Below are 21,844 nucleotides of genomic sequence, written 5' to 3'. Positions count from 1 at the left end.
ACAGGAACATGAGAACATAATAAACAGCCATGACAGCTGAATAGGCCTATAAGAAGTTAGTACAGCAGACTTTATAATGCCGACTAGCTTTCAAAATACAGTGTCTTTTTCCATGACTGTGTAAAGTTAAGCTTGTTACAACAAATCAGCTCTGTCATCAAGTAATTCATTCTATGTAATATCATTATCATGACGTGAATTTCTGAAGGTCCTATGATTGAGAGTTCAGGTGAAATTCTACTGACGAGAACAATACTTGACATTAGGCCGATACTCAAACCCAGACAAACACACGCCCTTGTTTGTCAGTTCCAAGGGTACTATAACCAGGTCCTATCAGCCTATAGCAGGGTTCATTAACCAATTTGGCCCATAGGTGGTTTTTACTTGGCCCCTCAAGTTTTGAGCTAAGAAATAATACATACATGTACAGTGCCTTGCGAAAGTATTCGGCCCCCTTGAACTTTGCGACCTTTTGCCACATTTCAGGCTTCAAACATAAAGATAAAACTGTATTTTTTTGTGAAGAATCAACAACAAGTGGGACACAATCATGAAGTGGAACGACATTTATTGGATATTTCAAACTTTTTTAACAAATCAAAAACTGAAAAATTGGGCGTGCAAAATGATTCAGCCCCTTTACTTTCAGTGCAGCAAACTCTCTCCAGAAGTTCAGTGAGGATCTCTGAATGATCCAATGTTGACCTAAATGACTAATGATGATAAATACAATCCACCTGTGTGTAATCAAGTCTCCGTATAAATGCACCTGCACTGTGATAGTCTCAGAGGTCCGTTAAAAGCGCAGAGAGCATCATGAAGAACAAGGAACACACCAGGCAGGTCCGAGATACTGTTGTGAAGAAGTTTAAAGCCGGATTTGGATACAAAAAGATTTCCCAAGCTTTAAACATCCCAAGGAGCACTGTGCAAGCGATAATATTGAAATGGAAGGAGTATCAGACCACTGCAAATCTACCAAGACCTGGCCGTCCCTCTAAACTTTCAGCTCATACAAGGAGAAGACTGATCAGAGATGCAGCCAAGAGGCCCATGATCACTCTGGATGAGCTGCAGAGATCTACAGCTGAGGTGGGAGACAACAATCACAATCAGTCGTATATTGCACAAATCTGGCCTTTATGGAAGAGTGGCAAGAAGAAAGCCAGATATCCATAAAACGTGTTGTTTAAAGTTTGCCACAAGCCACCTGGGAGACACACCAAACATGTGGAAGAAGGTGCTCTGGTCAGATGAAACCAAAATTGAACTTTTTGGCAACGATGCAAAACGTTATGTTTGGCGTAAAAGCAACACACTATCCCCACTGTCAAACATGGTGGTGGCAGCATCATGGTTTGGGCCTGCTTTTCTTCAGCAGGGACAGGGAAGATGGTTAAAATTGATGGGAAGATGGATGGAGCCAAATACAGGACCATTCTGGAAGAAAACCTGATGGAGTCTGCAAAAGACCTGAGACTGGGACGAAGATTTGTCTTCCAACAAGACATTGATCCAAAACATAAAGCAAAATCTACAATGGAATGGTTCAAAAATAAACATATCCAGGTGTTAGAATGGCCAAGTCAAAGTCCAGACCTGAATCCAATCGAGAATCTGTGGAAAGAACTGAAAACTGCTGTTCACAAATGCTCTCCATCCAACCTCACTGAGCTCGAGCTGTTTTGCAAGGAGGAATGGGAAAAAATGTCAGTCTCTCGATGTGCAAAACTGATAGACATACCCCAAGCGACTTACAGCTGTAATCGCAGCAAAAGGTGGCGCTACAAAGTATTAACTTAAGGGGGCTGAATAATTTTGCACGCCCAATTTTTCAGTTTTTGATTTGTTAAAAAAGTTTGAAATATCCAATAAATATCGTTCCACTTCATGATTGTGTCCCACTTGTTGTTGATTCTTCACAAAAAAATACAGTTTTATATCTTTATGTTTGAAGCCTGAAATGTGGCAAAAGGTCGCAAAGTTCAAGGGGGCCGAATACTTTCGCAAGGCACTGTATGTATTTATGTATGTAAGGTTTGGACACACCTACTCATTCAAGGGTTTTTCTTTATTTGGACTATTTCCTACATTGTAGAATAATAGTGAAGACATCAAAAAATAACACACAGAATCATGTAGAACCATCTCAATTGGGTTGAGGTCAGGTGATTGTGGAGGCCATGTCATCTGATGCAGCACTCACTCTCCTTCTTGGCAAATAGCCCTTACACAGCCTGGGAGGTGTGTTTTGAGTCCTTGTCCTGTTGAAAAACAAATGATAGTCCCACTAAGCCCAAACCAGGTGGGATGGCATATCGCTGCAGAATGCTGTGGTAGCCATGCTGCATAAGTGTGCCTTGAATTCTAAATAAATCACTGACAGTGTCACCAGCAAAGCCCCCCCCCCACTATCATACCTCAATGCTTCACGGTGCAAAGATAATCTGTTCACCTACTCTGCATCTCACGGTGGTTGGAACCAAAAATCTCAAATTTGGACTCGTCAGACCAAAGGATAGATTTCCACCGGTCTAATGTCCATTTATTGTGTTTCTTGGCACAAGTCTTATTATTGGTGTCCTTTAGTAGTGGCTTCTTTGCAGCAATTCAATCATGAAGGCCTGATTCACTCATTCTCCTCTGAACAGTTGAAGTTGAGATGTGTCCATTACTTGAACGCTGAAGCATTTATTTGGGCTGCAATTTCTGAGGCTAGTAACTCTGTACATTAGAGGTAACTTTGGGTCTTCCTTTCCTGTGGCTGTCCTCATGAGAGCCAGTTTCATCATTGCGCTTGATGGTTCTTGTGACTGCTCTTGAAGAAACCTCCAAAGTTCTTGAACTTTTCCAGATTGACTGACCTTCATGTCTTACAGTAATGGACTGTCGTTTCTCTTTGCTTATTTGAGCTGATCTTGCCGTAATATGGACTTGGTCTTTTACCAAATAGGGCTATCTTCTGTATTACAACCCCTACCTTGTCACAACAGAACTGATTGGCTCAAACGCATTAAAGGAAAGAAATTCCACAAATTCACTTTTAACAAGGCACACCTGTTAATTGAAATGCATTCCAGGGGACTACCTCATGAAGCTGGTTGACAGAATGCCAAGAGTGTGCAAAGCTATCATCAAGGCAAAGCGTGGCTACTTTGAAGAATCTCAAATATATAATTATACAGCACCAGCATAAAATTTTAACACACCTACTCACTCTACCATAAAGGCCTGGTTGGTGGAGTGCTGTAGAGATGGTTGTTCTTCTGGAAGGTTCTCCAATCTCCACAGAGGAACTCTGGGCAGCCAGCTCTAGAAAGAGTCTTGGTGAATGGTGTTCTTGGGGACCTTCAATGTTGCAGGAATTATTTGGTTCCCTTCGCCAGATCTGTGCCGCGACACAATCCTGTCTATGGACAATTCCTTAGACCTCATGACTTGGCTGTGTGCTAAAGACAACAACCCTAAGCATACTGGCAAGACAATGCAGGAGTGGATTCGGGACAAGTCACCGAATGGTCTTGAGTGGCCCAGCGAGAGCCTGGACTTGAACCCGATCAAACATATCTGGAGAGACCTGAAAATAGCTCTGCAGCAACGCTCCCCATCCAACACGACAGAGCTTTAGAGGATCTGCAGAGAAAAATGGGAGATGGGTGCCAAGCTCAAGAACATTCAGATACTTGCCCCGAAGCCACCCCTGCATTGTCTTGGCAGTGTGCTTCGGGTCGTTGTCCTGTTGGAAGGTGAACCTTCTTCTCCCGAGTCTGAGGCACTTAGCGTTCTGGAGCAGGTTATCATCAAGTATCCCTCTGTACTTTGCTCAGTTCATCTTTCCCTCGATCCTGACTAGTCTCCCAGTCCCTGCTGCCCCTACATTCTTCACCGTAGGGATGGTGCCAGGTTCCTTCCAGATGTGACGCTTGGCATTCAGGCCAAAGAGCTCAATCTTGGTTTCATCAGTCCAGAGAATCTTGTTTCTCATGGTCAGAGTCCTTTAGGTTCCTTTTTTGGAAAACTCCATGCGGGTTGTCATGTGCCTTTTACTGAGGAGTGGCTTCGGTCTGCCCACTCTACCAGAAAGGCCTGATTGGTGGAGTGCTGCAGAGATGGTTGTCCTTCTGGAAGGTTCTCCCATCTCCACAGAGGAACTCTGGAGCTCTATCAGAGTGACCATCTGGTTTTTGGTCACCTCCCTGACCAAGGTCCTTCTCCCCGGATTTCTCAGTTTGGCCAGGCAGCCAGCTGTAGGAAGAGTCTTTGTGGTTCCAAACGTCTTCCATTTAAGAACGATGGGAGCCACTGTGTTCTTAGGGACCTTCAGTGCTGCTGAAATGTTTTGGCGACCTTCCCAAGATCTGTGCCTTGACACAATCCTGTCTCAGAGCTCTACGGACAATTCTATTGACCACATGGCTTAGTTTTTGCTCTGGCATGCACTGTCAACTGTGGGACCTTATATAGACAGGTGTGTGCCTTTCCAAATCATGTCCAATCAATTGAATTTACCACAGGTGGACTCCAAGTTGTATAAACATCAAGGATGATCAATAGAAACAGGATGCACCTGAGCTCAATTTCAAGTCTCATAGCAAAGGGTCTGAATACTTATTTAAATAAGGATTTTTTTTTATATATACACATTTGCAAACATTTCTAAAAAAACTTGTTTTCGCTTTGTCATTATAGGGTATTGTGTCTAGATTGATGAGGAATTTATATTTAATCAATTTTTGAATATGGAAAAAGGAAAGGGGTCTGAATACTTTCCAAATGCACTCTATACAGTTTGTTTCTGTGGAATTTTTATTGACTGCAAAAACACCAGGAAATCTACTCCAAGTTATTTTATTTTAAGAAATCGGATCAAGTATTCCCACGCACAACAGGGAGTCACGTGATTGTATAAAAATGTAAGCAAAGTTTGAAATGATTATGTTTTAGTCAAATGTTATATCCGTTTGGGCTTCTTGCAGTCAAATTGCAGTCTACAAATTACGGAATTATGTTCTGACCCCCAACCATTCACTCCAGCAAAAAAATACAAAATAATTGTCCTGCAGCTAAATCTAGTTGATGATCCCCGGGCCTATAGACTATACAATAGGTTAGCCTATGGGCTACTAACCTATAGGATAACCCATTATAACCTACAGCCTAACCTAAACTCATTAAAAAAAAGAAACGTCCCCTTTTCAGGACCCTGTCTTTCAAAAGATACATTTGTATAAATCCAAATAACTTCACAGATCTTCATTGTAAAAGGGTTTAAACAGTTCCCCATGCTTATTCAATGAACTATAAACAAATAATGAACATGCACCTGTGGAGCGGTCATTAAGACACTAACAGCTTACAGACGATAGGCAATTAAGGTCACAGTTACAAAAACTTAGGACACTAGAGGCCTTTCTACTGACAAAAACATCAAAAGAAAGATGCCCAGGGTCCCTGCTCATCTGCGTGATCGTGCCTTAGGCATGCTGCAAGGAGGCACAAGGACAGATGTGGCCAGGGCAATAAATTGCAAAGTCCGTACCGTGAGACGCCTAAGACAGCGCTACAGGGAGACAGGACGGACAGCTGATCGTCCTCGCAGTGGCAGACCACGTGTAACAACACCTGCACAGGATCGATACATCCGAACACCACACCCTTTGGGACAGGTACAGGATGGCAACAACATCTGCCCGCATTACACCAGGAACGCACAATCCCTCCATCAGTGCTCAGAGTGTCTGCAATAGTCAGAGAGGCTGGACTGAGGGCTTGTAGGCATGTTGTAAGGCAGGTCCTCACCAGACATAACCGGCAACAACGTCACCTATGGGCACAAACTAGAAGTTGACCGATTATGATTTTAACGCCGATACCGATAATTGGAGGACCAAAAAAAGCCGATACCGATTAAAAATGGGCCAATTTCTTTTGGGTTGTAATAATGACAATTACAACAATACTGAATGAACACTTATTAACTTAATATAATACGTCAATCAAATCAATTTAGCCTCAAAAAAATAATGAAACATGTTCAATTTGGTTTAAATAATGCAAAAACAAAGTGTTGGAGAAGAAAGTAAAAGTGCAACATGTGCCATGTAAGAAAGCTAATGTTTAAGTTCCTTGCTCAGAACATATGAAAGCTGGTGGTTCCTTTTAACATGAGTCTTCAATATTCCCAGGTAAGAAGTTTTAGGTTGTATTATAGGAATTGTAGGACTATTTCTCTCTATACGATTTGTATTTCATATACATTTTACTATTGGATGTTCTTATAGGCACTTTAGTATTGCCAGTGTAACAGTATAGCTTCCGTCCCTCTCCTCGCTCCTACCTGGGCTCGAACCAGGAACACATAGACAACAGCCACCATCGAAGCATCGCTACCCATGCAGAGCAAGGGGAACAACTACTCCAAGTCTCAGAGCGAGTGACGTTTGAAATGCTATTAGCCCGCACCCCGCTAACTAGCTAGCCATTTCACATCGGTTACACCAGCCTAATCTCGGGAGTTGTTAGGCTTGAAGTCATAAACAGCGCAATGCTTGAAGCATTGCGAAGAGCTGCTGGCAAACTGCACTAAATTGCTGTTTGAATGAATGCTTACGAACCTGCTGGTGCCTATCGTCGCTCAGTCAGACTGTTCTATCAAATCATAGACTTAATTATAACATAATAACACACAGAAATACGAGCCTTAGGTCATTTATATTGTCGAATCCGGAAACTATCATCTCGAAAACAAAACATATTCTTTCAGTGAAATACGGAACCGTTCGGTGTTTTATCTAATTGGTGGCATTCATAAGTCGAAATATTCCTGTTACATTGCACAACCTTCAATGTTATGTCATAACGTAAAATTCTGGCAAATTAGTTAGCAACGAGCCAGGCGGCCCAAACTGTTGCATACACCCTGACTCTGCGTGCAATGAACGCAAGAGAAGTGACAATTTCACCTGGTTAATTCTTATGGCTAGGGGTTCCGCTAACGGCACCCCTCGACAACATTCCGCTGAAATTCAAAAATATATATTTTTAGAAATATGTAACTTTCACACATTAACAAGTGCAATACACCAAATGAAATACACTTCTTGTTAATCTACCCATGTGTCCGATTTCAAAAAGGCTTGACAGCGAAAGCACAACATAAGATTGTTAGGTCAGAGCCAAGTCACAAAAACATCAATTTCTCCAGCCAAAGATAGGAGTCACAGAAAGCAGAAATATTGATGCAAGTAATCACTAACCTTTGATGATCTTCATCAGATGACACTCGTAGGACATCATGTTACACAATACATGCATGTTTTGTTCGATAAAGTGCATATTATATCCAAAAATCTCAGTTTACATTGGCGCGTTACTTTCAGTAATGTTTTGCTTCCAAAACATCCGGTGATTTTGCAGAGAGCCACATTAAATTTACCAAACTACTCATAATAAACATTGATAAAAGATACAAATGTTATTCACAGAATTAAAGACAGACTTCTCCTTAATATAAAACGCTGTGTCATTTAAAAAAAACTGCACGGAGTCAGTCAGAAATAGCATTATAAATATTCACTTACCTTTGATGATCTTCATCAGAATGCACTCCCAGGAATCCCAGTTCCACAATAAATGTTTGATTTATTCGATAAAGTCCATAATTTATGTCCAAATTCCTCCTTGTTGTTGGCGCGTTCAGCCCAGTAATCCATCTTCATGAGGCGCGAGCAGTAGGTCCATAAGAAAAGTCCAAAAGTTCCGTTACAGTCCGTAGAAACATGTCAAACGATAAAACAAACAATCTTAAGGATGTTTTTAACATCAATCATTTTTCAACTGGAGAATTCCTTTGTCTGTAGAAAAGCAATGGAACGTGAGCTACCTCTCACGTGAACGAGCGTCAAGAGCTTGTGGCACTCTGCTAGACCATTGACTCAGAGCCCTTATGAGCCCCTCCTTTACAGTAGAAGCATCAAACAAGTTTCTAAAGACTTGACATCTAGTGGAAGCATTAGGAAGTGCAATTTGACCCCATAGACACTGTTTTCGATAGCCCAGGCTTTAAAAAACTACGAACCTCAGATTTCCCACTTCCTGGTTGGATTTTTTCTCAGGTTTTTGCCTGCCATACAAGTTCTGTTATACTCACAGACATCATTCAAACAGTTGTAGAAACGTGTGTTTTCTATCCAAATCTACTAATATGCATATATTAGCAACTGGGACTGAGTAGCAGGCAGTTTACTCTGGGCACGCTTTTCATCCAAATGTGAAAAATGCTGCCCCCTATCCCAAACAGGTTAATATTGCCTTCTAACCTGGATTTCTTTTAGCTAAATATGCAGGTTTAAAAATATATGATGTTTATAGTTAGGTACAGTCCTGCAACGATGGTTATTTTTCGCAAATGCGCTATTGTTAAATCATCCCCCGTTGGGGGTTGGCTGTCTTTGTTAGGAAGACATAGTCTTCGCAACGAGCCAGGCGGCCCAAACTGCTGCATATACCCTGACTCTGTTGCAAGAGAAGTGACACAATTTACCTAGTTAAAATAAATTCATGTTAGCAGGCAATATTAACTAAATATGCAGGTTTAAAAATATATACCTGTGTATTGATTTTAAGAAAGGCATCAATGTTTATGGTTAGGTACACGTTGGAGCAACGACAGTCTTTTTTCGAGAATGTGCACCGCATCGATTATATGCAACGCAGGACACGCTAGATAAACTAGCAATATCAACCATGTGTAGTTAACTAGTGATTATGATTGATTGATTTTTATAAGTTAAGTTTAATGCTAGCTAGCAACTTGGCTTGGCTTCTTACTGCATTCGCATAACAGGCAGGCTCCTCGTGGAGTGCAATGAGAGGCAGGTGGTTAGAGCGTTGGACTAGTTAACCATAAATTTGCAAGATTGAATCCCCAAGCTGACAATGTAAAAATCTGTCGTTCTGCCCCTGAACAAGGCAGTTAACCCACCGTTCCCCTAGGCCGTCATTGAAAATAAGAATGTGTTCTTAACTGACTTGCCTAGTTAAATAAAAGGTGTAAAAAATACAAAAATACATTTTAATTTAAAAATTAATTTAAAAAATAATAGATTTCTGATTGTTATGAAAACTTGAAATCGGCCAGACCGATTTAAATCGGTCGACCTCAAGCACAAACCCACCGTTGCTGGACCAGACAAGACTGGCAAAAAGTGCTCTTCACTGACAAGTCGCAGTTTTGTCTCACCAGGGGTGATGGTCGGATTCATGTTTATCATCAAAGGAATGAGCGTTACACCGAGGCCTGTACTCTGGAACGGGATCGATTTGGAGGTGGAGGGTCCGTCATTGTCTGGGGCGGTGTGTCACAGCACCATCGGACTGAGCTTGTTGTCATTGTAGGCAATCTCAACGCTGTGTGTTACAGGGAAGACATCCTCCTCCCTCATGTGGCACCCTTCCTGCAGGCTCATCCTGACATGACCCTCCAGCATGACTATGCCACCAGACATACTGCTCATTCTGTGCGTGATTTCCTGCAAGACAGGAATGTCAGTGGTCTGCCATGGCCAGCAAAGAGCCCAGATCTCAATCCCATTGAGCAAGTCTGGGACCTGTTGGATCGGAGGGTGAGGGCTAGGGCCATTCCCCCAGAAATGTCCGGGAACTTGCAGGTGCCTTGGTGGAAGAGTGGGATAACATCTCACAGCAAGAACTGGCTAATCTGGTGCAGTCCATGAGGAGGACATGCACTGCAGTACTTAATGCAGCTGGTGTCCACACCAGATACTGACTGTTACTTTTGATTTTGACCCCCCGTTTGTTCAGGGACACTATTCAATTTCTGTTAGTCACATGTCTGTGGAATTTGTTCAGTTTATGTCTCAGTTGTTGAATCTTATGTTCATACAAAAATGTACATTTAAATTTGCTGAAAATAAAACAGTTGACAGTGAGGGGAGGTTTCTTTTTTTTTTGCTGAGTTTATAACTATTAACCTGTGTGAATGAACCTTATTCCAAGAGACAGTACTGATAAACCCAAATGCCAAGACAAGTGAACCAACACAAACAAGTGACGTCCTGTCCTTCTATAAAGCACACACTGACGTCAAGCGGCAGGTAACACAGATATCAGATACAACTACGCAAATATATCAGCAGGAGTAATTAATTGGAGTAGTCATACACAAGTACTACAAACCAACCCAAATACTTACATAGGCTGACTATTTTGCATTTCAAAAATCCTAGTGTTTTGGAGATGCAAAACCGCAACCATTACATTACGAGTCTACATGTTGATAAAAATGTCATTTTCAAGATATTAGAAAATATATTTGATCATATACTGTCAATTGAAAGGAGATACGCAGTCCCTCTTGTTTTATGCTTGTGTATGCTTTTTATAAACATCCCAGGCCTAGCCATCATTTTTATTTTAACTAGGCAAGTCAGTTAAGAACACATTCTTATTTACAATGATGGCCTACCCCGGCCAAACCCTGACGACGCTGGGCCAATTGTGTGCCACCCTATGGGACTCCCAATCACAGCCAGTTGTGATAAAGCCTGGAATCGAATCATTGTCTGTAGTGACGCCTCTAGCACTGAGATCGGTCTGCTGGGCCACTCGGGAGCCCAATGTTCCACACCCGCCTGTATAATATTCTTGTTCTGTTCAAGTGTTTGCTGAGACCCCCTCTGTCAGTCAGCCTCGGTCTCTGGCTAAATGAGAGTCAGTTTACTCTGCAGCAGAGTATGTGAGCGGAGTTGATCCAAGAGACAGTATTGATAATCAATCCAACTGCCAAGACAGCACATTAACTCTGGTCAACACATGCCCCCTAGTGGACAGTAGTTGGAACTACAGCTGAGCTTCCAGAGGTCCAATGACAGACATTTGTCATCTCAGCTGACTCAGGCACTGAACACAACAATAACTGAGGAGAAATTAAGCCGAGCCTGGAAGGTTGTCAGCACAATGGCCAAAAATACTTCAGAGTTGTTCAATTACAATACGTTGACTTCTAACAGTAGGCTTCAGCCAATCACGTCAGTGTGACTGGTAATGATCCCATCTTACCTCCGGGGCTGGGAGCGACGGTCATCCTCACCACTGTCAGCCTCCTGGGGAGAGAGCAGAGAACCAGTCAGAAACCAACAAACGCATGCACGTGCACACTCTCTAACGCATTCATAAACAGACTACAGTAATGACACATTTACAGACAGACACACCCATCAATGTGTGACCACACAGACAGAGACAGACAGAGACAGACAGCTGCAGTCACATGAATAGACAAGGTTGCTTGTTCACAATAACCGGCCTGAGCAAGGAGATAAGCATATGAATCAAGTCGAGTGACTCAAATGTCTAACAATGAGCCAAACAGATTCTTAGTACTACAGCAATATTAGGAGGTGTGCCGCTCGCAGACCGTTTGAACAAGAATTCCACACCCAGTCAAAACAGCGGTTAATATTTTAGGCTTGATAGACTTAAGTGTATAGCTATCTATTCAAGGGAGATTTTGCGTCAGGCACCGAGGAAGAGTGAATTAACCTTATTTTAAAGAGGATAATGAATTCCACAATGGCTAAATGTGCCGCTAAATATCCACTTTCATCCATGTCATGGGGTTGGCCGTTGTGATATTTCACAAAACCCAGAATAAGGCAGAATAGATAAGGGTTAAAATGGCTGCCGGCCTGTTTTGAAGCGTCCCTCTCTCTCTCTCCACCCCCACCCACCCACCCAGGCCAGGCAGTCTGTTGTCCCTGCTCAGACAGACAGGCAGGCCATAATCCCAGCCTGTTCTGCTCCAGTAATCCCCAAACTCAGGGAACTTTCTCCCAGGGATCAGGCTGTCAATCCTGGACACAGCAGCCCTAGCAGATTCCCCCCCCCCCCCCCCCCTCCCCATCTCTGTCCAGCCACACGGTCACAGAGACCGAGAGAGAGAGACTGAACTGGGTTAATAAAGCCCAATGCCCCACACATTGGCTACATTCACCATGTCCTATACAGACACATGATGTACATGACACACAGGGGATGGGAAGAAGTGGTTCAGCGAATTAATCTTCATAGAAGAGGAGAACACACACACACAAAATCCCAGAGAGAGCTCATACTTAAGAATACAGAAATGCTTACATTTAGGCCTCGTCTATGTAAAGAGATCTGCTTGTTGGGCTTGGGCGCATGACCAGGATGGCGCGCAAACATGCACAAATCAAAAAGCTAATGTTAATGCTGGACTGCCACACTGAATGTACTGTAGACTACTACAATGGAGGCAAACAAGCCTTGGCCTGGACATAAACCCTCACACATCAGAAATACAGTAAAGAAACATGGTGACTCAGGAGAAATATGACTCAAGGGAGCCAGCCGTCCCTTTAATGAGACGAGCTTTCCAAAACATTTCACCCGCTGTTTTTCAACAGCGAAAGCAACAGAGGCCAATAGGCTGCTATAGAAAGGTTTTAGTGGAGAAGTGGAGAGACCGCAAGCTTCCTCTTCTCCCCGTGGTTAAGTCACCATACATGTAATACTATGTACAGGCCTATCTCCATGGTTACCATGCCACCACATGGAGGAAGGATGTACAGGGGATTGCATTGAGCCAATGAGAGGGGAGGATTTAGTGTGCTAATAGGCAGACTTTCCCCAGTCCAGCAATCCCTCTCTCTGATTCGATGTTCAGAATACAGAGTAGGCTTAATTAATAGGCGAGTCAATATTTGACACTTCAGTCTGCACCGATACTTACCTAAACAACAGTCAGTGGTAGGAGTGAGATACAGAATCGGCTTAAATCAAATAAGCTAGGCCTGAAGTTTCCTTGCATGGTGTTAACGTCAATGGGTTATCAGGTTATGGGTGTGTCTCAGTCACCAGATTTCAACCCAATTGAACACTTATGGGAGATTCTGGAGCAGCGCCTGAGGCAGGATTTTCCACTACCATCAACAAAACACCAAATTAGGGAATTTCTCTTAAAAGAATGGTGTTGCAGCCTTCCTATACAATTTCAGACGCTTGTCCAATCTATGCCAAGGGTCATTGCAGCTGTTCTGGCAGCTTATGGTGGCCCAACGCCCAAACGCCCAGGTTAGAAGAGTATCCTAAACTCAAGAGAGCTGAACAGACTGAAGAAGGATCTCAACAACCCCCCCCTCAGGGTCTCTTGAGGTCTCTTGTCATATTTTTATTTTAATCCCAGCCCCCATCCCCGCAGGAAGCCTTTGGTAGGCAGTCATTGTAAATAAGAATGAGTTCTTATCCGAATTGCCTAGTTCAAGTTTTTTTTTTAAATTAAGACACTTTAGGTTTCCTTTATTTTGTCAGTTACGTATAAATAGGCTCTCTGCTCCTTTCACCTACATAACCTGATATCTCTGTCTGACTGCTCTTAACATATCTCTCTACATTCCTGTGTTCACCTTTGCTTTAGCTGTTTTCATGGCTGTTGAGAGAAAGACAGTGCATCCCTCATGGTCCTCTATCCCATTTATACTGGCCTAATGTGATTCAGAGACATGTCACAGCAACTATTTTTCTCTAGCCACAGACAGCTCGCAATGGATACGTCACAAATAGCTCCCTTTTCACTTTTGTCCACTACTTTAACCCTCGATGTCATATGGGATCTTCCCCAATGTGGAGCATAAGAGGTCGTTTGACAGTTATGTCAAACTAATCCGGTTCTCACGCACAATATGAGAATAACTTGAGCCTAGTTGACATGGACCTGTTGTGAGAGTCCATTACATTGTTTTAGCTAGGTCTTTTTAATACAAATTGTGAGTTTTAACTCTACACAGTACAAACATGTATGGCAGTGACCGAGTGCAACATTATGATCAGCTAGCTATGCGCAGGTCAACTCGCCAACACAGATTGACACCGACTAAGAAAACTAAACTGGCTTCTTTTGAGTTCTTTAAGAACATGTGTATAATTGACTTGGGGATAAAACAGGTCAGATATGCACTGGAATTATTTGCATTGCAAAACAGTCACTACTGTACCTGGCTAGCTAGCTGGCCAGGCTGTGACGTTTAACTTTGTTTATGTGACGTTTAACTTTGTATATGCAAAAGTGTTTTTATACACAACGCAGACAACTAAAACATTTCAGTTGAACAATTTATTAGGAACGCATGCGCACAGAAAAGCAGGACATAGTTGGGACACACTTTTCACCGCACATCGTTTCAAAGTGATTTTCCTCGCAGGTTAGGAGACCATTTCCGCTAACCCTAACCCTAACCTTATCCTAAATCTCCTACTACGAAAAGGTCAGTTCGGTATCGAAATGCCGTGAAAAGTATTTCCCCTAGCTAACTAATAGTAGTGCATGGGACAACAACCTGCTTGTTAGCTACGTTAGCCATATCCACCCTGAACAATAACAGTAGAGTTTAGCCTTAAATCCCGTGCAATGACAGACGACCAAGCTCGACAACTCACCGACACGCAGGGGCTGGAGGTAACGCTGGGTGTTGGCGAACGCTGAACCGTGACCAACGCCATTCAAGGTCCAGGAAAAGGATACCTTAGTTAGAGAAAGCAGAGGTGGCGAGATGTTCATAATTTGAGTAGATGATGTGCAAGGCGCCCGAGGTTATTCGGTCGTTGCTGATTTCCCTCCTATTCATTCAGCAGCGTATTTTGACGCATGCGATCCGCTGGCCAGCTGTCAAACGACATTGTTTAATGCTGCATTGATAACAATTCGTAAATACTAGCATACGACTGGGGAAAAATCCACGTGAACGCCCCTCCAACTCGTAATTACTTGTGGGAAATCATCTCTGAGCTCCACCTTCTCCCACATGATGAACTCTAACGTCACATACTAAGGAAATCAAATCACATTTTATTGGTCACATACACATGGTTAGCAGATGTTATTGAGAGTGTAGCGAAACGCTGGTAAATTACTACGATAACAGCATTTTCGGCAGTTAAATGAAACAAAACATTATTTATAGAAAACGATATATTATTGTCATTTTTTAACACTATAATTTGTTTGAAAGCATGATAGCTGTACTTTCCCCGCTAGATTGACATAATCTGCATAGTGTTTAAACCGTAGGTTTATGTAATTAGCTATATTTGGTGAGAGGAGCCTCGTGTCAAAATGTTATTTTCAAACGTGTAGGACCGCATTATTTTCTTCCACCCTTTCCTGACACCGTTTCCAGCATGGTTTTGCTGCGTTCATAACAAGTGGGAAACTTGGAGTATACTAGGCCTACTTGTAAAACTGGGAGAATGGGGCTGTTGTGTGCATTCAAATGCTTTGAACTCGTTTGACGTATTTTGTGAACGTGATTTAAGGCTATGGACGCAGCAAAACCATTCTGAAAACTGTATCAGGAAAGGGTGGAAGAAAATAATGCGGTCCTACACGTTTGAAAATAACATTTTGACATGAGGCTCCTAACACCAAATATAGCTAATTACATAAATCTACGGTTTAAACAGTATGCAGCTGAGTGGACTGCAATGGATGTGAAAAGGCAATCCACTCTGGGCACAAACGGGTTGAATCAATGTTGTTTCAACGTAAATTCAACCAAAAAGGGATTTTAGCATTTTTTTTCACCCAAATTTGAACCAAAATTGAATGACATGGTGATTTTTTTTGGTGATTTTACGTTAGTTGACAACTCAACCAAATGTAAATCATAACTAGATGTTGAACTGACATCTGTGCCCACTGGGTAGTTCCTGTGAGACGTATTGTACAGTGCCTTCAAAAAGTATTCATACCCTTTGACTTATCCCACATTCTGTTGTGTTACAGCCTTAATTCAAAATTGATTTAATTTTTTTTTTCTACACACAGTACCCCATAATGACAAAGTGAAAACATGTTTTTAGAAATTGTTGCACATTTATTGAAAATTAAATACAGGAATATATCATTTACATAAATAGTCACATCCCTTAGTCGATACTTTGTAGAAGCACCTTTGGCGGTGATTCCAGCTTCATTACATCGTTTTGGGTATGTCTGTATCAGTTTTGCACATCTGGATTTGGGAATTTTCTCCCATTCTTCCTTTCAGATTTTCTCAAACTCTTAAATTAGATAGGGAGCAAGTCTTTCCACAAGTCTGGACTTTGGCTGGGCCACTCAAGGATGTTCACATTCTGGTTCTGAAGCCATTCCAGTGTTGCTTTGACTATGTGCTTGGGGTCATTGTCCGGTTGGAGCGTAAATCTTCACTCCAGTCTACTGTCGTTTGCACTCTGAAGCAGGTTCTCATCAAGGATTGGAAGGTATTTGGCTCCATTCATGGTTCCCTCTATCCTTGCCAGTCTCCCAGTCCCTGCTGCTGAAAAGCATCCCCATAGCATGATGCTGCCACCACCATGCTTCATGTTAGGGAAGGTGTTAGACGGATGATGAGCTGTGCCCGATTTTTTCCAGACATAGCGCTTTGTATTCAGGCCAAATACTTCAAATTGGTCTCATCAGACCACGTAATATTTTGCCTTACAATCTCAGAGTCTTTCACAAGCCTTTTTGATAACTCCAGGAGTGCTGTCATGTGCCTTTTTCTCAGGAGTGTCTTCCGTCTGGCCACTCTCCCGTAAAGCCCAGATTGGTGAAGTGTTGTAAAGACTGTTGTCCTTCTGGCCCTCTCAGCCAAGGAACTCTGTAGTTCTGTCAGAATGGTCATTGGGTTCTTGGTCACCTCCCTGACCAAGGGCCTTCTTGCCCGGTTGCTCAGTTTGGTCGGACAGCCAGCTCTAGGCAGAGTCTGGGTAGTTCCATATTTTTTCAATTTCCCAATGATGGAGACCACTGTGCTCTTGGAAACTTTCAACACTCTCAAAATGGTTTTATACCCTTCCCCAGATATACGCCTCATCACTTGGACTTCATGGTATAGTTTCTGCTCTGACATGCACTTATTTTTTTTGTTATCATGGCGTTCACACATTTTGTTTGTGTGGTTCTGTGTTCAATCATGTTACATTTGTGATACAATAAATATAGAAAGGGGGGAAAAAATAACACAATTCCACCACCAACCAACCCTACATACCCTATATACCACTATTAAAAAAATAGAAGTCTCAAAACATCTTACAACTCTTCTGCAATAAAATCCTCACAACCAGGTACTTTTCTGCAGCTGCCAACTACATTAATAAAAACCCACTTCCCCATTCCACTACTTTGACACAATCTGCTCCTGCACCATGCCAATGGCCTGGGAGGACAGGCTACCACCCCTCAACACATCCTGTAACTCTTCTGAAGTCAAATCTCATATACCCAAATACTTTTCTGCAGCTGCCACCATTTTCTGTGATTTACGTTCCATTTCTGCGGTACAGTTGACAACCATTGCTATGAACGCTAAGAAGACAATCTCACTGAAGCATAAATCACTCATTGGCCTATCCCTCTGTGCTGGCAAAAATCTATTACTCACTGGGATCCTCTTAGGATCCCTCACCCTTGACCCATCCTCCTCTACTTTATTCACTGCCTCAGCATACAACACCTTCTGCACAAATCGGACTCTGGCCACTTCAACCTGCCTCTCTTGCCTGGACACTTCCGATCCCCAGCAACATGGGCACCCCTACAGTTGACACATGCAACTTTATCCACCAAAATGACACAATCCTCTGTCCCATGTCCTCCTTCACACTTCCCACATCTTGGAATCTCCCTCCTGCACACTGCTACGACATGACCATAAATGTTGCACCTGAAACAACGCAGTGGATAACTGAGATATGCTAACATGACTTTGTCTGGCAGAGACTCTGACTCAAAACTCAAAAGGACTGACAGTGACTCCTCTGTTTCACCAGGCTCCCCACCTGGTCTGCTTCACACCAAACGGCAGGTGTCACAAACACCAGGAATTGTCAACATCAATTGCTCCACCTCCACGCTACCACAGAAATCACTCCTTTCAATGGTGCCCTGTTCCTAAGAGAAAAGCAAGAAACAGATATTGAATTCCCACTACAGGTTACCTTCACTGATTCAACTGCACCCAACTCATTTTTCACCTACCCTGAAACCACAGATGGATTTGCCAAAAGGTAAGGGTCCAATTTCTCCATACATTTCACTCCTACTGGACCAGATTCTTCTTATCATGTCCAATGATGTCAAGCTCGGGTTCCAAGCTCTTCACTTCACTTAACACTCCCTCATTCACTTCCATTTCCCCTCCAGAACTCAGTCTGGCGCAAATCTCACTCTGTTTGCACTTGACACCCTATCTCAATTTTTATCGAAATCTTCCTCAGATTCAAATCCAACCTCTGCTTTCCTCATTCTCTTTGACCTCCTCTTCCTCATTTTTTTTGCCACCATTCTTCCTCAGAAAACCACGTTTCTGTGTCCCTGTCCCAATATTCCTGTTCATGCTCTATGCCTCCCGCATACATGTCTCTCCTCAAAGCAGCACACTAAACTAAAAAAACTGACCTGCTCTTCTTCTTCTGTGGGTTTTATGGCAGACTACAACCCCAAAAGGTGTATTGCCGCTACCAACTGTACGAGGTTGAAAAAACAAGGTAAAAATAACATTCATACAGAAAACTAACTTAATCCACCCCCCAAAACAATTGTACATTGACAAAAACAAAACTCCCAATTCTTTCCTTCAAATCTCAATATTTCCCTTCTCAGGTTCTTGTGCCTGAGAGAGTGGTACGGCTTGTGACAATACTCCATGCAACTCCTCTGCCAAGAAGTTTTTCAGTCCCAGGCACCACTCCACCGCATGCACAACGATATCTATATTCCTGGACTTCCTATCCAAGTTGGCAGTGCCATTAATCACCATAGCTATAAAGGCCACAAATTCCACCTACTTAACCTTTAAAATATATGGTTCATGCTGGACAGATAAACTCTTCACTTCTTCTTGTAAGGACCAACGCCAGAGATGAGAAGCAAGTACAGGGAGTGAACATTTAATGGAAAAATGGACATCAAATAGAGTAAGGACAGTGTCTGGACAGGGGGAACTTAACGACATTACAACAATAATGCTAACACAGGGAACAACACTGAGGAACAGACAGATATAAAGGGGGCAATCAACAACGTGAAGGAGTCCAATGAGAGCAGATGCGCGTAAAATGGTGACAGGTGTGCGTAATGAAGGGCAGCCTGGCGCTCGCGAAGAGGGTTAGCGGGAGCAGGCGTGACAGTACCTCTAGGGGTGCCACCCGGCCTCCCACCTAGGCGAGCCTGACGGGCCGGCCAAAGCATGGGTGCTGGACTTGCCGGCTGAGGCATGGGAGCCCGACGAGCCGGCTAAGGCATGGGAACCTGCCGAGCCAACCGAGGCAAGGAAACATCTCGAGCCAGCTAAAGCGTGGAAGCGAAGCCCGACGAGCCAGCTGAGGCACCCCCGGTTCCATCGGCTGCGGCACCCGGTCCCGACGTCACCACCAAAAACAAAAACACCCTGATGCTTCAAATAGTTGTGTCAGCATTATGTAAGGACCGACCATGGAGACGAGAAGCAAGTACAGGGAGTGAACATTAAATGGAAAACGGACATTAAACAGAGGAAGGACAGCTTCTGGACAGGGGGAACAAAACAACATTATGACAATCATGCTGATATGGGGAACAAAACTGAGGAACAGACAGATATAGAGGGGGAAATCAAGAACGTGAAGGAGTCCAGATGAGTCCAACGAGCGCAGATGTGCATAATGATGGTGACAGGTGTGCGTAATGAAGGGCAGCCTGGCACCCTCGACCGCCAGAGAGGGAGAGCAGGAGCAGGCGTGACAGTACCTCCCCTCTAGGGCGTCCCACCTGGGCGAGCCTGACAGGCCAGCCCAAGGCATGGGCGCTGGACTAGCCAGCTGAGGCTTAGAAGCCCGATGAGCCGGCTGAGGCGTGGGAGCCTGACAAGCCAGCTGAGGGATGAAAACCTGAGGAATCCGCTGAGACGCGGAATCCTGACGGGCCGGCTGAGGCATGACTTGGGATGGGAGACTGATGAGCCAGCTGAGGCACCCCCGGTTTCATCGGCGGCGACACCCGGACCCGACATCACCACCAAAAACAAAAAACAAGAACTCCCTGATACTTCAAATAGTGGTGTCAGCATTATTGTCGTCGTGTCGTTTTGTTCGCCCCATCCAGAAGCTGTTCTTGTTTTGTTTGATGTCCGTTTTCCATTAAATGTTCACTCCCGGGGGCCTCCCGGGTGGAGCAGTGGTCTAGGGCCCTGCATTGCAGCGCTAGCTGTGCCACCAGAGACTCTTTGTTCGCGCCCAGGCTCTGTCGAGGTCCGTGGGGCGATGCACAATTGGCCTAACGTCGTCCGGGTTAGGGAGGGTTTGGCCGGTAGGGATATCCTTGTCTCATCGCGCACCAGTGGGCCGGGCGCAGTGCGCGCTACCCAAGGTCGCTGGGTGCACGGTGTTTCCTCCACCACATTGGTGTTGCTGGCTTCCGGGTTGGATGCGCGCTGTGTTAAGAAGCAGTGCGGCTTGGTTGGGTTGGATTGTGTTTCGGAGGACGCATGGCTTTCAACCTTCGTCTCTCCTGAGCCCGTACGGGAGTTGTAGCGATTACTAACAATTGGATACCACGAAATTGGGGAGAAAAGGGGGTAAAATTAAAAAATATATATAAAAAAATAAAAAAATGTTCACTCCCTGTATTGCTTCTCGTCTCCGGAAACACCTTCATTCACCACACGATTCATCCAACGATGTTCAATCACTCCAGGAATATTTTTAATCTCTATAACATCGACTTCCCACAAGACACCCTTGAGGGGTGCCCTGTTCCGAAGAGACATCAAACTTCTCAAATCGGTTGAGACGCAACACACTTTCCATCTGATCCTCAAATCTAATCCTCATAGCCTTCACTTTACCCAGCACTCTCTCCACCAGTTTGGATATCTCAAATGGATTCTTCAAGATTGGCAATCCAATCAACTGCTCCTCATGAATGAACCGCACTCTTACAAGATAAGAAGGGACATTCTCAGCACTGTACGCGTTTTCCATCCTTTTGGACAATAGTCCAATTCTCCTTGATTCCACCGCCATTAGGTTTTAGCTTCACATCAGCTTCAACCATCTTTTCCTCCAAAACTCTGCCCTCTGACATGCATTGTGAGACCTTATATAGACAGGTGTGCTTCGATGTAAATCATGTCCAAACAATTGAATTGGCCACAGGTGGACTCCAATCAAGTTGAGCCGTCTCAAGTATGATCAAAGGAAATTGGATGCACCTGAGCTCAATTTGGAGTGTCATAGCAAAGGGGTGTGAATACTTGTTTTCACTTTGTCATTATGGGGTATTGTGTACAGATGGGTGAGAAAAGGAATCAATCCATTGAATTCAGGCTGTAGCACCACAAAATGTGGAATAATCAAGGGGTATGAATACTTTCCGAAGGCACCGTAGAGCTTTCAGAAGGATTTTTAAAGATAACTTTTCAGTGAGTTTCCGTTTCAGTTTTATGATGCAGAGAGAGTATCAGGTCATTGTACAAAAGGTTGATTTGAAAAGGAAATGTGACTTCTGTCACTTCCCAAATACCATGACCTTGCCTGCACTTCCTCTTGAATGCAACAGAGGGGGGAAATGGGAAAAGAAAACACACAAACATTTTGTGCAAAAATACAGGCGCCAATGTATTTTCCAAGTCGACTCCACGCCACAGTGCGTTGACAGATTATGTTGAAACAGTGGGATGGGACCAGTTGGATGGGTTTAGCCCCTCTTGATCTTCTTGAAAGAGCAGCCAAGGAAGTGATAGAAGGAAAGAAGTGCATTCAAGCAACAGCAAGGGAT

The 21,844-nt window shown here is 43.5% G+C and overlaps 1 protein-coding gene across 1 annotated transcript in view; it reads right to left on the bottom strand.

Moving 5' to 3' along the window:
* Positions 1–14,811, bottom strand: part of LOC139382732 (protein phosphatase Slingshot homolog 2-like) — a 43,706-nt gene extending 28,895 nt beyond the window's left edge. Inside the window, exons 1-2 of the mRNA XM_071126842.1 lie at positions 14,482–14,811; positions 11,083–11,126 (exon numbers count right to left, since the gene is read on the bottom strand). Of these exons, the coding sequence (XP_070982943.1) occupies positions 11,083–11,126; positions 14,482–14,544 (107 nt within the window). The 5' untranslated portion in view covers positions 14,545–14,811. The remainder of the gene's footprint in view (positions 1–11,082; positions 11,127–14,481) is intronic.
* Positions 14,812–21,844: the final 7,033 nt, after the last annotated feature.

Source organism: Oncorhynchus clarkii, chromosome 24 (assembly GCF_045791955.1).
Source record: "Oncorhynchus clarkii lewisi isolate Uvic-CL-2024 chromosome 24, UVic_Ocla_1.0, whole genome shotgun sequence".
In the NCBI taxonomy this organism is placed as follows: domain Eukaryota; kingdom Metazoa; phylum Chordata; class Actinopteri; order Salmoniformes; family Salmonidae; genus Oncorhynchus; species Oncorhynchus clarkii.
Note: the sequence above shows the minus strand (reverse complement) of the source record. Positions and strands in the feature narration are given on the sequence as shown.